The sequence below is a fragment of the Mobula birostris genome, chromosome 13 (assembly GCF_030028105.1).
Source record: "Mobula birostris isolate sMobBir1 chromosome 13, sMobBir1.hap1, whole genome shotgun sequence".
NCBI lineage: Eukaryota > Metazoa > Chordata > Chondrichthyes > Myliobatiformes > Myliobatidae > Mobula > Mobula birostris.
In genome coordinates, this window is record NC_092382.1 from 20126079 (window position 1) to 20140759 (window position 14681).

A 14681-nucleotide genomic window follows, 5' to 3' on the forward strand; every position below is an offset into this window, starting at 1 on the left:
ATCAATTCAAACCAGCCTCCCGACCGATTTGTTCATATCGCGGACATAGGCCCCAATTTTGTCACGTACCCCATGACAGGAATAAAGTACCAGCAGAAATAGAAACCACTTTGGAGTCTAGTATTGCTAGAAACTAATAATATTTATTAATAACTACACAATACAGAAAACTAAGTGAACATAAATCAAACAGGGTAGCAATAAGTAGATGTAAGTAAGTGTGGAATATATATACGTGTGGAAAACCAAGCTTCTTTAGGTCTAGGGGTAAAAAGATACAGTCTTACGATATTGAGTAAAGTTCAGTTCAGTTCGTGGAATTTAGTTGAATGGCGATGGAGAGAGAGAGAGAGAGAGAGAGAGAGAGAGAGAGAGAGAGAGAGAGAGAGAGAGTTGAGTCTTGAGGTGAGCTGTTGCCGTCGATTTTCTTGCTGTCCTCCGAAATCCTTCACAAGTCACTGACTGTGAACTAACAACAAAGAGGACCGTACTTCGGTGTGGTTGAGCTGTCTACCCAGGCCAGGGTCGGATACATAGACAACTCCCCACCGGTCTTGCCTTTGAATCTTCACTGGCAGAGCACTTGGATCGATCTGCCTGATCGGTCCTCCAGAAACCCACTTTCTCTGTGGGCACCACAAAGCTCATTTAGTGTCCCGATCATGTGTCTGAGGTTTGTATTATCTGACCTCCTATTTATTTCCCTGTGCTAAGCATCACCTGTCATTCAAAGAGTCCCTCCTACCTTTGTCTGTGAGGACATGTAAGCAAGCAACAAGTCCTTGGAATTAACATCAATAATGTCCTGTCGAGCACCTTCGAGCTGCTCAGTATTATCTCCAAAGTTAGCTCCCGTGACAGTCCAACCATCACTCTTTGTCTCTCTCTCTCTCTCTCTTCAAAACAAACCATCAATGATAAATGACTCTCCTGTAACTCTTCAAACAGTTAATGTGGACACTCCTGGATCCCTTCACACCATAAACCTCCCTCACCTCCTACCATCTTCAGGAAGTCCTGAAGTCCGATAATATCCACCTCCTCCGCCAGGAGAAGGAACATAGTCCGTTTTGCAAAGTCGTCAACATCCACACGACCCTCGACTTTCCTTGTAACTAATAAACCCATCGGCGTCCATGTCAAATTCCGTAAACGCCGCCCTGAGTTCTGTCAAACACGGAATTCGGGCGTCCCCGCCAGTTTCCAGGTTCACAGACCCGTTGAAAATGAACTGGAAGGAGCCCCATTGGGAGGCAGGTAGTGGGCGTGAATAGGAAGGGGTGGGTCCCATTGAGTGTGAACGGGAAGGGGTGGGTCCCATTGGGAGTGAACGGCAAGGACTGGGTCCATTGGGTGTGCGGAAGATGGGAAGGAATGAGAAGGGGTGGGGTCCATTTGGAGTTCAGGCGATGGGGATGAATAGGCAAGGGTGGAGTTTGATTGGGAGCGTACCCCGTGTGAGCGGACTGGAAGGGACCGCGTCCTCCTAGGAGTGCGGATGGTGGGAGAGGACGGGAAGGGGTGGGGTCCCAGTTTTGCAAAATTTTCCTCATCTTCGATTTCATCCTCAGCTACTTCTGGACCCTAGAAATCAAATGTGATTGTTAACTGCAGGGGTTCTAATATCGACCTGTACTCCCCTGCCCGTGTGTGCCCCCTCACACCTTTGCCCACTCTGTGCACCCCTTCGTTACACTACTTCTCTTCCTGCCCCTCTGACCTTCTCTACAGAGATTCCTCTGGTGTGTGTGTGGGGGGGGGGGGAGGGGGCCGTGGTCCCTGTGCTACGAGCTGAGAGTGTCCTCACTAATCCGTTTCAACTTGAGAATTTAGCTGATATATTTCACTCTACAGAGACCTTTTCTCCATGTCTGGGCAGGAGATGGCAAGATTGGACAGTGCAGAGGGAGCTTCACTCTGTGCCAGACCCCGGGAGTGTGTGATGGGACGTGAAGAGGGAGATTCACTCTGTGTCTGACCCCGGGAGTGTGTGATGGGACGGTGTGGAGGGAGATTCACTCTGTGTCTGACCCCGGGAGTGTGTGATGGGACGGTGTGGGGGGAGATTCACTCTGTGTCTGACCCCGGGAGTGTGTGATGGGACAGTGTGGGGGGAGATTCACTCTGTGTCTGACCCCGGGAGTGTGTGATGGGACGGTGGGGAGGGAGATTCACTCTGTGTCTGACCCCGGGAGTGTGTGATGGGACGGTGCGGAGGGAGATTCACTCTGTGTCTGACCCCGGGAGTGTGTGATGGGACGGTGGGGAGGGAGATTCACTCTGTGTCTGACCCCGGGAGTGTGTGACGGGACGGTGCGGGGGGAGATTCACTCTGTGTCTGACCCCGGGAGTGTGTGATGGGACGGTGGGGAGGGAGATTCACTCTGTGTCTGACCCCGGGAGTGTGTGATGGGACGGTGGGCAGGGAGATTCACTCTGTGTCTGACCCCGGGAGTGTGTGACGGGACGGTGTGGAGGGAGCTTCACTCCCTGTCTGACCCCGAGAGTGTGTGATGGGACGGTGCGGAGGGAGATTCACTCTGTGTCTGACCCCGAGAGGGCGAGACTGGACGGTGTGGAGGAAGATTCACTCTGTGTCTGACCCCGGGGGTGTGTGATGGGACGGTGTGGAGGGAGCTTCACTCTGTGTCTGACCCCGGGAGTCTGTGATGGGACGGTGTGGAGGCAGATTCACTCTGTGTTTGACCCCGGGAGTGTGTGATGGGACGGTGCGGAGGGAGATTCACTCTGTGTCTGACCCCGGGGGTGTGTGATGGGACGGTGTGGAGGGAGCTTCACTCTGTGTCTGACCCCGGGAGTCTGTGATGGGACGGTGTGGAGGCAGATTCACTCTGTGTTTGACCCCGGGAGTGTGTGATGGGACGGTGCGGAGGGAGATTCACTCTGTGTCTGACCCCGGGAGTTTGTGATGGGATGGAGTGGAGGGAGATTCATTTTGTGTCCGACCCCGGGAGTGTGTGATGGGACAGTCAGGGCCACAGACAGTCCTTGCAGGTGAGGCGACATTTCACCTGTGAGTCGACTGGGGTGATATACTGCGTCCGGTGCTCCCGATGCGGCCTTCTATATATCGGCGAGACCCGACGCAGCCTGGGAAACCGTTTCGCTGAACACCCACACTCTGTCGCCAGAGAAAGCAGGATCTCCCAGTGGCCACACATTTTAATTCCACGTCCCCTTCCCATTCTTGTATGTCTGTCCACGGCCTCCTCTCCTGTCAAGATGAAGCCATACTCAGGTTGGAAGAACATCTTATGTTCTGAGTGGGTAGCCTCCAAACTGATGGCATGAACATTGACTTCTCAAACCCGTTAATGCCCCACCACCCCTTTCTACACCATCCCTTGTTTATTTATTTATTTATAATCTTTTATGTTTTTTTCTTTTGTTTCCCCTCTCTTTTTTCTCCCTCTGTCCCTCTCACTATAACTCCTTGCCTCTCCTCTCCCCCTTTCTTTCTCGCTTGGCCTCCCATCCCACGATCCTCTCCCTTCTCCAGCCTTGTATCCATTTTGACAAACATCTTTCCGGCTCTCAGCTCCATCCCTCCCCCTCCTGTCTTCTCCAATCATTTTGAATCTCCCCCTCCCCCTCTCAAATCTCTTCATTCAGTTAGTCCTGACGAAGGGTCTCGGCCCGAAACGTCAACCGTACCTTTTCCTATAGGTGCTGCCGGACCTGCTGAGTTCCACCAGCATTTTGTGTGTGTGGCTTGAATTTCCAGCATCTGCAGATTTCCCCGTGTTTGCATTTTCTGATCTCCTTTGTCGTTTTTTTTTCTGCGAGAGCAAGGAGAGTGCGCAGGGAGGTGGAGGTCAGGGTAGTGTAAGTATCTGGGGAATGAGGAAGCAGTGGTCAGCCTGGATGGGGATGGGGAGTGAAGAGATCCTGGGGACCAGACACTATTTTACTGACATCCCTGAGCTTGGAGCTGAGAGGCTGCTGTACCAGTGTGAGGAGCTCAGACCCATTCTTGCAGTACACCGGGTGCGGGGGGCAGCAGGAACCCCAGGTCACTGTTTCTCCTCTAGTGAGACTCGAGTCCAACACCAAGACAGGCAGTTACAGCGGTTTATTGATTTCATCAGGACAAATGTAAATTAAACAATGTGTGAGCTGCTGACGTGCGGAAATAAATAAGCTGCTCCCGATTCACTCACAGTCACACACAGTTAACTGTCCGGTGACAATGAGAGACTGGTTGAATAATCAGTCCCGTTTCTCACCGTCACTCTGCATCGGGGAACCGATGATTACAAAATCACACTTTAGGGTCGTGTCCGAGATCGCTGCAGATCCAGGGTCACTGCCGAGGTATTTGTCAATTTAACATCATTATATCAGCCAGACAGCCGAATGCACCGTCCTCAGCAAAGGGAGCAAAAGGAATCTCTCCCGGGATAATCCCACCCCGGGACACCGGTGTCCCAGACTGAGCCCCGGCCACCGGTCTCTTCCTGTCTGTGTAATTCCCCGGGGTCTCACGTGGGGGAGTCTCGAACACGCACATCCGGCGGAAGCTGTGCCGTTGGACAACAGGCGGAAATACGTCACTGAGGGACCGCTTCCGAAGTCACAGAGCGCTGAACGGGAGTCAGCTCCGTCAGAAACGTTGGGAATTAAAGCCGGCGCGCGGCCATTAAAGGTAAGGGCAGGAGTTAAAGGGGAGGGCGGGGAATCGGCCAAAATGACCCCATCCCGCGGGCGGGGATGTTCACACATTCAGATGTTCCAACAGTCACTGTCAGTCCGGGTCTGGGTTCCTGCAGAGATCTCAGTTCCTTCTCCCCGGTCTCACTGAACTCATTGTTCCCCAGCCTGAAACAGCAGGGAAATAAAGACGAAATAAACAGATTATATAACAGTGTCAGTAACAGGGGACTGGGGTTAATGTTTCAACAGCACTCGCAGACAAATATCACCAGAAAACCCGCGGATTCGCTGATATTTTATCACATTGAACATTAACACAAATACTCACCAGATCCACTCCAGACTCGGGAGGGTCAGTATGAGGCGGCGGAGAGCGGGGACAGATCGGTCTGTCAGCGAATTTAATCCCAGCTCCAGCTCCGTCAGTGATGAGTTTGTACTGAGAGCGGAGGCGAGATCCTCGGCACCAGAATCTGTGAGACCGACACTGTCCAGCCTGGAGATGAGAGAGAGTGAGGGTGAAGTACACAGAGAGACAGGAGACGGTACAAATCCCCAGTGTTTATCAGTAACTCAATTACTGATCACATTATGTTCAGTGTCAGACACCCAGTGACTGTAAACACAATCTCCCACAGTCTGGTACTTACCACAGTTTCTGTATTTTACACTCCGGGTTCCTCAGAGCCGCAGACACCAGTTTCACTCCTGAATCTCCCAGTTTATTAAAACCCAGGTCCAGTTCCGTCAGTGATGGGTTTGTACTGAGAGCGGAGACGAGATCCTCGGCACCAGAGTCTTTAAGGCAAACACCGCCCAGCCTGGAGATGAGAGAGAGTGAGGGTGAAGGACACAGAGAGACAGGAGACGGTACAAATCCCCAGTGTTTATCAGTAACACAATTACTGATCACATTAATGTTCAGTGTCAGACATCCAGTGACTGTAAACACAATCTCCCACAGTCTGGTACTTACCACAGTTTCTGTATTTTACACTCCGGGTTCCTTAGAGCCGCAGACACCAGTTTCACTCCTGAATCTCCAAGTTTATTAAAACCCAGGTTCAGCTCCGTCAGTGATGGGTTTGTACTGAGAGCGCAGGCGAGATCCTCGGCACCAGAATCTGTGAGACCGACTTTGTCCAGACTGTAGGTGAGAGAGAGTGAGGGTGAGGGACACAGAGAGACAGGAGATGGTACAAATCCCCAGTATTTATAAGTAACACATTTAATGATCACAATAATGTTCAGTGTCAGACACCCAGTGACTGTAAACACAATCTCCCACAGTCTGGTACTTACCCCAGTGTCTGTATTTTACAGTCCAGGTTCCTCAGAGCCGCAGACACCATTTTCACTCCTGAATCTCCCAGTTTATTCTCCCCAAGTCTAAGCACAAACAGACAAATTGATGAACAAAGTGATTCAAACGGCGGATATTTCCACAGATTGTACGGGAGGGGTGTGTCTGAACTGAGGCCCACAATCGGGAGTGGAGATGCGCCCATGGGTTCTGGGTATCTGGTAGTCAGCACAGTCACACAGGTGGACTGATGGTGATAGTCACACACGGGGAAGGGCAGGGGAGGACAATCTCACAATGGTATTTATTTCCTTCTCACTGGGACAGTCTGCTGACGGTCTCTTGTCCCTCACTGGGAAGGGGGTGTGAATCTCTGACCCACCTGCTGCAGTCAGTGTTGGTAACAGTGAGAAGGAACATTGTCAATGGACGTGTCACAGGCAGCGAGAAACACGGCCATTCCTGTGATTTACTACCATTAAACCAATGGCCGTTGTTCACTGATCTGATGAAGTCTCCAACATCCCTTCACAAGGAACCACAGAACCCTCCTGTCCTTGGGGAATTACTGACTGATCCCCGGGCATTTGTCACAATTCATCAAAATCTGATTTTGCTAGTTTTAACCAAATCCCTTAACATTGAAGCAACACAATGGAACATTTTCACAGCTCACAGTGAAAGATAAATCAAGTTACCTCAACTCCTGGCACTTGTGCAGCCCGGGTCCCAGCCGCTGGATTCCTTCACACTGAATGTGGCAGTTCTCCAGGTCGAGCTGTTTTATTGTATCACAGAGTCCGATGGCATGAGACAGGACCGCGCAGTCAATCGGGGTCAGTGTCATTCCACTGAATGAAAGTGTTTCCACAGATCCCAGTGCGGCCTGAGCCAGTCCACGATTCTGAGACTCAAACAGGTAGTGCAATGTGTTCAGGAGGCTCCTTTTACCAGCTTCACTCCTTGTGTTTCCACTCTGGCGTTTAACCTCCTCCTTCACCCAGTCAATCACCCGGCAGGTTGTTTGATGAGGAAATGGACCCAGAAACTCCTCCAGGCCACGAGTTGTAATTGGAGAGGAGAGACCAGCAACAAAACGGAGAAATACCCCAAATCGCCCATCTGTCGTGTTGTGGGCTTCAGTGAGGAATTTCAGGATATCCCCGGGATGTGGATTCAGGAATTGTGCGACTGCAGCTACAAACTCTTGGATGGTGAGGTGTGGGAATGTGTACACCACGCTCTGGGCAGAATCCTCTCTCTCCAAAAGCTCCATCAGGAACCCGGACAGGAACTGGGAAGGCTGCAGATTGTAGTTGATTAAATCTCCATCTGTAAACACAATCTTCTTCGCGGACACTCCTCTGAAGGCCATCTGACCAACCCTGAGTAACACATCACGGGGGTTCCCAATCTCACGGCCGTGGTTTTTCAGGATGTTGTAAATATAGTAGGAGTACAGTTGGGTGATGGTCTTGGGAACTCGCTGCGGGTCCCTGACTCTTTGTGTGAAGAAGGGGCCCAGTGCCAGAGCGAGGATCCAGCAGTAGGAGGGGTTGTAGCTCATGGTGTATAGGATCTCGTTCTCCTTCACGTGTTTGAAAACAGCTTCTGCCACCGTCTGATCTTCAAAATGCCTGAAGAAATATTCCTTCCGTTCCTCACCAACAAATCCCAGGATTTCAGCCCGGACACCGATGTCTGCCTTTTCCAATAAATGTAACGCAGTGGGGCGAGTGGTCACCAGCACTGAACACCCTGGGAGCAGCTTGCCCTGGATTAAACTGTACACAATGTCAGACACCTCACACCACCACTCGGGATCTGGGCACTGGTGCTTGGGTTCTGTATCTCTCTGACCGTCAGCAAAGTCGACGTTGTGTTTGAATTCATCCAATCCATCGAATATAAACAGTAATCCCTCCCGGTTCTTCCAGACCTCTCTCAGGGAATTCCCAAAGTAAGGATACTGATCCAGAATCAGTTCCTTCAGGTTTATTCTGCAGTTAATGGAGTTTAAATCTCGGAATTTGAAACTGAAGACAAACTGGAATTGTTGGTATATTTTCCCCGTGGCCCAGTCATAAACAATCTTTTGTACCATTGTTGTTTTCCCGATTCCCGGGACTCCGGCCACTGCTGCGGACATGCCTGTTTTGTTTCCAAAGACAGATCTTTTAAATTTTTGCAGAAAACTCCTCGTAAATAATTGATCAGTGCGGATTTTTTCCAGCTGTCCGCGGAGATGTTTTTCTCTCCACTCCTCGTGGTCTCTGCCTCTTGCCAGCAGCTCATGTTCCACCAGTCTCCGATCTCGAACAGTAGAAATGACCGTGAGCTCAGCGTATCGATCAACCAGCTGGAAAACCTTCACCTTCTCCCTCATCAGGATCGTGTTCACTCTCAGTGTTTCAGTTTGTGCCCGCAGGGTCTCCTTGTGTTTCTGCTGAACATCTTTGGATGGACAGAAATAGGTTGTCAATGCCCAATCTGATGAACATGGAGCACACAACAGTTTTTCTTCAATAAAAATAAAAAAACTTGTTAAAGGCATTGTTTGGGTAAAATTGGGAGGTCAGAGCTAAGAGTGTCTGAGAATGAACGATGGCCCAGAAACATTTCTGATCTGATTCAGTTTCACTGTGAAAGGCTCCCCTCTCCCCTCTGTTCGTAGTTTGCAGATTCCCCGGTGTTCCAGCGAGCACCAAGTGCACACATGATTCTGGAGAGGAGAGTGTTGTGTGGAGCGGCTGGTTTCACCGCTTTCACTGCTCAGCTTCTGCTGAACTGGGCAACACTGCAGACGGTAACAGTGGGGGGAGGGGGGCATCTACTTGCTCTACTGACTTTTACCTTTCTCACAATGGACCCCATGTTCTTGACAGTCCTTTAGGATTACGCTGTCAGTACTGAGCCACAGAAAAGGAACACTATTTCTGTTTCCTTCTCCAGGCTGTACCAGTCTCAATGTAACACACCCCGCACTAGTCTACTGTCTCTTATTCTCTGAGGAGCTGGTACATGACCTCAGGCAATTCCCCGATGATGTGCGGAAGAGCAGGAAGCTGAAGAGGATGGCAGCGATAATAGGGAACTCTATAGTCAGGGGGACAGGGAGGCGATTCTGTGGACAGAAAATGGAAACACCGATGGTCTTCGCCTCTCAGGTGCCTTTGTCCGAAATGTTTCTGGACGCGTCCACAGTATCCTGAGAAAGGATGTTGAGCAGCCAGAGGTCGGGGCAAACGTTCGTACCGACGACATAGGAAGAGAAAAGGGAGGAGGTCTGGAAAACAGAACATAGGGAGTTAGGTAAAAAGCTGAGAAGCAGGACCTCAAATGTAGTCATCTCAGGATTGCTGCCTGTGCCACCTGACAGTGGAAATAAGAGTAGAATGAGGTGGCAGAGAAATTGTGGTTGAAGATTTGGAGCAGGGGGCAGTGATTCAGATTTCTGGATAATTGGGACCACTTCTGGGGCAGGTAAGACCTGTAGAAAAGGGATGGGCTGCACGTGAATCCGATGAGGACCAATATTCTTACGGGCAGATTTACTGGAGCTGTTGGGAGTGTTTTAAGCTAAAATGTCAGGGGGATTGGAACTCGGACGATAGAGTTGTGGATGAACCAGCAGGTTTACAAGTAGACGATGGGTGTAACATGAATGTAAGGAAGGACAAGCCAATGACTGGGTTCAAATCTGGACAGAGCAAAGTGTTCAATTGGACCACATAGACTAAATTCAAAAGGACGCAGATGCAGGACTGAACGCATTGTATTTAAATGCGCACAGCGTTCGGAATAGGCTGGACGAACGCTTGGCGCAATCAGAGATTGGTCGGTATGATGTTGCGGGCATCACTGAGTCGTGGCTGAAAGAAGACCACAGTTGGGAGCTTAACGGTACAGGATGTACGTCTTGTCGAAAGGACAGGCAGGAAGGCATAGGCGGTGGTATTGTAGCTGTGTTGGTTCGAGATAGAATCACATCTTTAGAAAAGTGATGGCATAGGGTCAGAGAATGTTGAATCTTTGTGGGTGGACATAAGAATCCGCAACGGTTAAAAAAAAAAGATTTATGGGAATCCTTTATTGCCCTGCAAATAGTAGCGAAGGTGTGGGGTTGAGATTGCAAAGGGAGCTGGAAAAGGCATGTAATAAATGTGATGACGCAATTGTAATGGGGGACTTCAATATGCACGCGGAATAAGAAAATCAAACAAACTTCAGGAGTTGGATCGCAAGAGAGGGACTTTACTGAATTCCGATGAGTTAGCGTTTTAGAGCAGTTTGTGCTTAGCAATACTCAGGGAAGGGCTATCTTTGATTGGGTGTTGTGCAATAACCCTGATCCTATGAGGGAGCTTAATGTAAAAGAACCCTTAAGAGGTAGTGATCATCATTTGAATGAATGAATGAATTGATTCTGCAGTTTGAGAGGGAGAAGCATAACTTACAGTATCAGTATCGCAATGGAATAAAGGGAATTACAGAGGCACGAGAGAGAAGCTTACCCAGGTAGATTGGAGAAGGATACCAGTGGAGATGACGGCAGAGCTGAGATGGCTGAAGCTTCCGGGAACAGGTCACAAGTTGCAGGATAGATATGGGCTACGGAGGCAGAAGTTCTCAAGTGGCACGTATAGGCCACCATAGTTGACAAAGGAATTTAAAGACTACATAAAAGCCAAGGAAAGGGCATACAAGACAACAAACGTGAGGGAAAGTTGGATGAATAGAAAACTTTTAAAATCCAACAAAAGGCAACTAAAAAAGCTATAAGAAGGGGAAAGATGAAATATGAGGGCAGAAAAGCCAATAATATAAAGCAGGATAATAAACACTAAACACTTTTTTCAGTTATATAAACAGTAAGAAGGAAGTGAGAGTTGATACTGGAACACTGGAAAATGATGTTGGTGACATAGTAATGGTGGACAAACAAATGGCAGAATAACTTAATGTGTACTTTACATATATCTTCACTGTGCAAGACGCTAGCAGCGTGAAGTGGTCTGCGAGTGACAGGCAGTAGGAGTGAGTGCCATTCTATTACAAATTAAAAAGTTCTCGGCATACTGAAAGCTCTTAAGGTGCAAAGTCACCTGTGCCAGATGGACTACATCCCACAGTCATGAGAGAGGATGCTGAAGAGTTGACGGATGCATTGGTCATGAACTTTGAAGAATCACTTGATTCGGGCATGGTCCTGGAGGACTGGAAGATTGCAATTGTACCTCTACTCTTTAAGAAGGGAAGAGGGCAAAAGAAAGAAAATTATAGGCCAGTTAGCCAAACCTCGGTGATTGGGAAAGAGTTGGAGTCTCCTATTAAGGTTGAGATTTCAAGGTACTTGGAGACTAATGACAAAGTAAGTTAGCGTGGGTTTTGTTAGAATTCATCGAGGAAGTCAGAAGCAGGGTGGACAAAGGAGTCAGTGGATGGCATTTACTTGGAATTTCAGAAGGCATTTGATAGGGTGCTGCACATGAGTCTGCTTAACCAGATAAAAATCTATGGTGTCACAGGAAAGATACTGGCATGTGTCGCGGAATTACTGACAGGCAGCGAGTGGGAATAAAAGGGGCCTTTTCTGGTCGGCTGCCAGTGACTGGTGCTGTTCCGCAGGGATCAGTATTGGGACCACTGGCTTTCAGATTGTTTGTCAATGATGTAGACGATGGAATGAAAGTTTGAGGATGATACAGAGATAGGTGCAGGGGTAGGTAGTGCGATTGCAACAGGACTGAGACAAATTGGAAGAATGGGCAAAAAGTGGCAGATGGAATAGAGTGTTGTAAATGTTCGATGATGCATCTAATATAAATGCTGAGCCTTTACAAGACGGTATTCAGGCCGCAGTTGGAGTATTGTCAACAGTTTTGTGCCTCATACCTCTGAAAAGATGTGTTGTCATTAGAGAGGGTCCAGAGGAGATTCAAGAGGATGATTCTGGGAATGAAGGGGTTAACATATGAGGTGTGTTTTGGCAACTTTGGGCCTATACTCACTGGAATTTTGCGGAATACGAGGGAATGTGTTTGAAACCTACCAAATGTTGAAAGGACCAGACAGGGTGGATATCCAGAACTAGAGGGCACAGCCTCAAAATTGAGGGGCGATGCTTTAAAACAGGTAAGGAGGATTTCGTTTTAGCTAGAGAGTACTGAATCTGTGGAATGCTCTGTCACAGACTGCAGTGGAGGCCGAGTCCATGGGTATATTTAAGGCAGAAGTTCCAAATCGGTCAGGGCATCAAAGGATATGGCGAGAGGGCAGGTGTATGGGGCTGACTGGGATCTGGGATTAGCCATGATGGAATGGCGGAGCAGACTGATGGGCTGAATGGCCTAATTCTGCTGCTACGTCTTGTGGGCTTTGGAGGAATAACAACAACTCTCGGCTTCGCTTTGGATCGGAGGTATGGGATTTCCCTTGCTGAAGTTGGATGTTCCAATGGGAATGGTTTGCCTTCAGTTTTGTCAGATCCCAGGATACTCGGCCCTACAGAAAGGGGAACGCCGTGGTTTCATCTCTGACTGACTGGAATGTCTGTTTATCAAACTCGTAGAGGCCTCTGGGTGCACAGCCTGAGACCCGGAAGGTGTCGGGTGTTGTGACAAATGAAAATCGCTTTCTGTCCTTCAGCCACAGCAACAAAAACCTGTCTTCCCGACTCTGGCAGTCTCTAAACCGGCCTCTAAATACAGGTATTCAGACTGTCAGAGTGAAATAAAGACTTTGAGATTTCCGTTCCATCTCTTACCCTTCAGATGCACCGGCACTTCAGATACACCCCGCTCAGTGTCCATGTAGGCGAACTGGCTGTCACCTGTTCAACAGATTAACCTGCATGAAGTCTGTTCTGTGTAATACTGTAAATTCATCAGCATTTACATCTGTGACACACAGTGTATTGTTCACCGTACCACGTTCCCGTATTTCATTCAATATTCTGCTCAGCTTCGGTAAATGGTGGTGTAGTTTCACAAAGGATTCCCACATCACCCTCCGGGCCCCGGAGCCCTTCTCCATCACCAGATCCAGGAGGAGTTTGGAAGCGCCCGCTCGGTTTCCCTTCTCCGCCAACTCAGTCACGCTCTGTAATGAACAATGGGGAATATATTGAGGAGCGGAGGGATGGGTACAAATCTACCCTGAACATGGACTGACCCAGCACATTCTACTCGCCACAGATCAGTAACAGCCACTGAAGTGTTCATAGTGGGGGAAAGAATTTAAAAGAAGTGAGCGGGGTCAGTCATGTCCTTCTCAACGCCACAGATTGTCGGGAAACATCCGCTTGGCAAGTTTTAAGTGGAGTAGACACAGTGTGAGTGAGCCAGGGATAGAGTGGGGAGTTGAGGCTTTGTGTCAGAGAAGGTTCAGTGAGGCAAGGTGGAGGCTTTAGGTAGATTTTGGATAGTATTTTCCCTTCCTTTTCACGGTTAGAACAGTGAGAATACCAGGCAGGATAGTGGAATGCTCTTCATACTGCGTGTAGCAAGGCAGGGAGACCGCCAGTGTCCCAGATAACTACACCTTCAGGAATTGCATCCAGCTGCAGCTTCTTACAGACTGTGATCAGGAATTGGAACTGGAGCTGGTTGAACCCAGGATCATTCAAGAGGATGAGAGGTTGACTGACAGGCTATACAGGGATGGAGCTATACCTAAGGCGCAGGACACAGGTAACTGAGAGGCAGCCACTGCAGGAAACTCCTCTGTAACAGGTATACAGATTTCTGTTTCGGGGTATGACCTAGCAGAGGAAAGCCACGGTCATTAAGCCTCTGATACCGAGTTTGGTTTTGTGACTCAGAACGAGTGAGAAGCGTGAGCTGCACTAACAGGGGGAATTCCGCGGTTAGGAAAACAGACTGGAGATTCTGTTGACGAGAACAATATTTCTGGATGGTGTGTCAGGGATATCTCGGTTCGAGTCTGAAACTTTCTTAAGGGCAGTGTGAGCAGCCAGAGGTCATGGTCCACGTTGGTACCAATGACAAGAGTAGTAAGTGTGATGAGGTCCTGCAAAGTGAGTTCATGGAGTTAGATGCTAAACTGAAGTGCAGGAACTCCAGGGTTGTGTTCTTAAGATTGCTACCCGTGCCCCATGCTGGGGAGGACTGAAATAGGACGATAATACAGTTTAACGTCTGGCTGATGAGATGGTGCATGACCGAGGGCTTCAGATGTTTGGATGTTTGGGCTCTCTTCCAAGGAAGTTGTGGCCTGGACACCCGTGATCGTTTTACACCCGAACTGGAGGCAGACTGATACCCCTGTGGGAAGGGTTGTTAGCGCTGCATGGAGAGAGGGGAGGTGTCAAACTTGAGTTGCAGGGGGTGAGGAACTAGCATGGATGGTGGAGTGGTTGTGTGGGAAAGATGTTGTTAAGCCAACATACAAAGTCAGGAAACTAAAGGATGAGAATCGTTTTTCCCAAAATACGTATTATTTCAATGCAAGGAGTACTGTATGAAAGACAGATCGGCCTAGCATGTGGATCAGCACATTGAATTACAGCATTGTAACCATTGTTGTGATTTGGTTGGAGGAGGTGCAGGATTAACAGCTCAGCATTCCAGTGTTCCGTTGCATTAGACACGATTCGATAGAGTGGGAGGGATTACAGAGGGACGGGTGGCATAACTAGTCAGAGAAAATGTCACTGCATTGCTCAGACAGGACAAACTGGATA

At 49.0% G+C, this 14681-nt stretch overlaps 1 protein-coding gene across 4 annotated transcripts in view; it reads right to left on the minus strand.

Annotated features, from left to right (window-relative positions):
* Positions 1-330: 330 nt before the first annotated feature.
* Positions 331-14681, minus strand: part of LOC140208503 (NACHT, LRR and PYD domains-containing protein 3-like) — a 39795-nt gene continuing 25444 nt past the window's right edge. Inside the window, exons 5-12 of one of the 4 annotated variants that reach the window (XM_072277215.1) lie at positions 12907-13078; positions 12744-12809; positions 6676-8431; positions 5977-6063; positions 5651-5821; positions 5325-5495; positions 5003-5170; positions 331-3854 (exon numbers count right to left, since the gene is read on the minus strand). In XM_072277215.1, the coding sequence (XP_072133316.1) occupies position 3854; positions 5003-5170; positions 5325-5495; positions 5651-5821; positions 5977-6063; positions 6676-8431; positions 12744-12809; positions 12907-13078 (2592 nt within the window). In that variant the 3' untranslated portion in view covers positions 331-3853. Of the gene's footprint in view, positions 4840-5002; positions 5171-5324; positions 5496-5650; positions 5822-5976; positions 6064-6675; positions 8432-11082; positions 13079-14681 lie in introns of those variants that run through there. The other 3 variants (XM_072277214.1, XM_072277217.1, XM_072277216.1) reach the window with 3 other exon arrangements.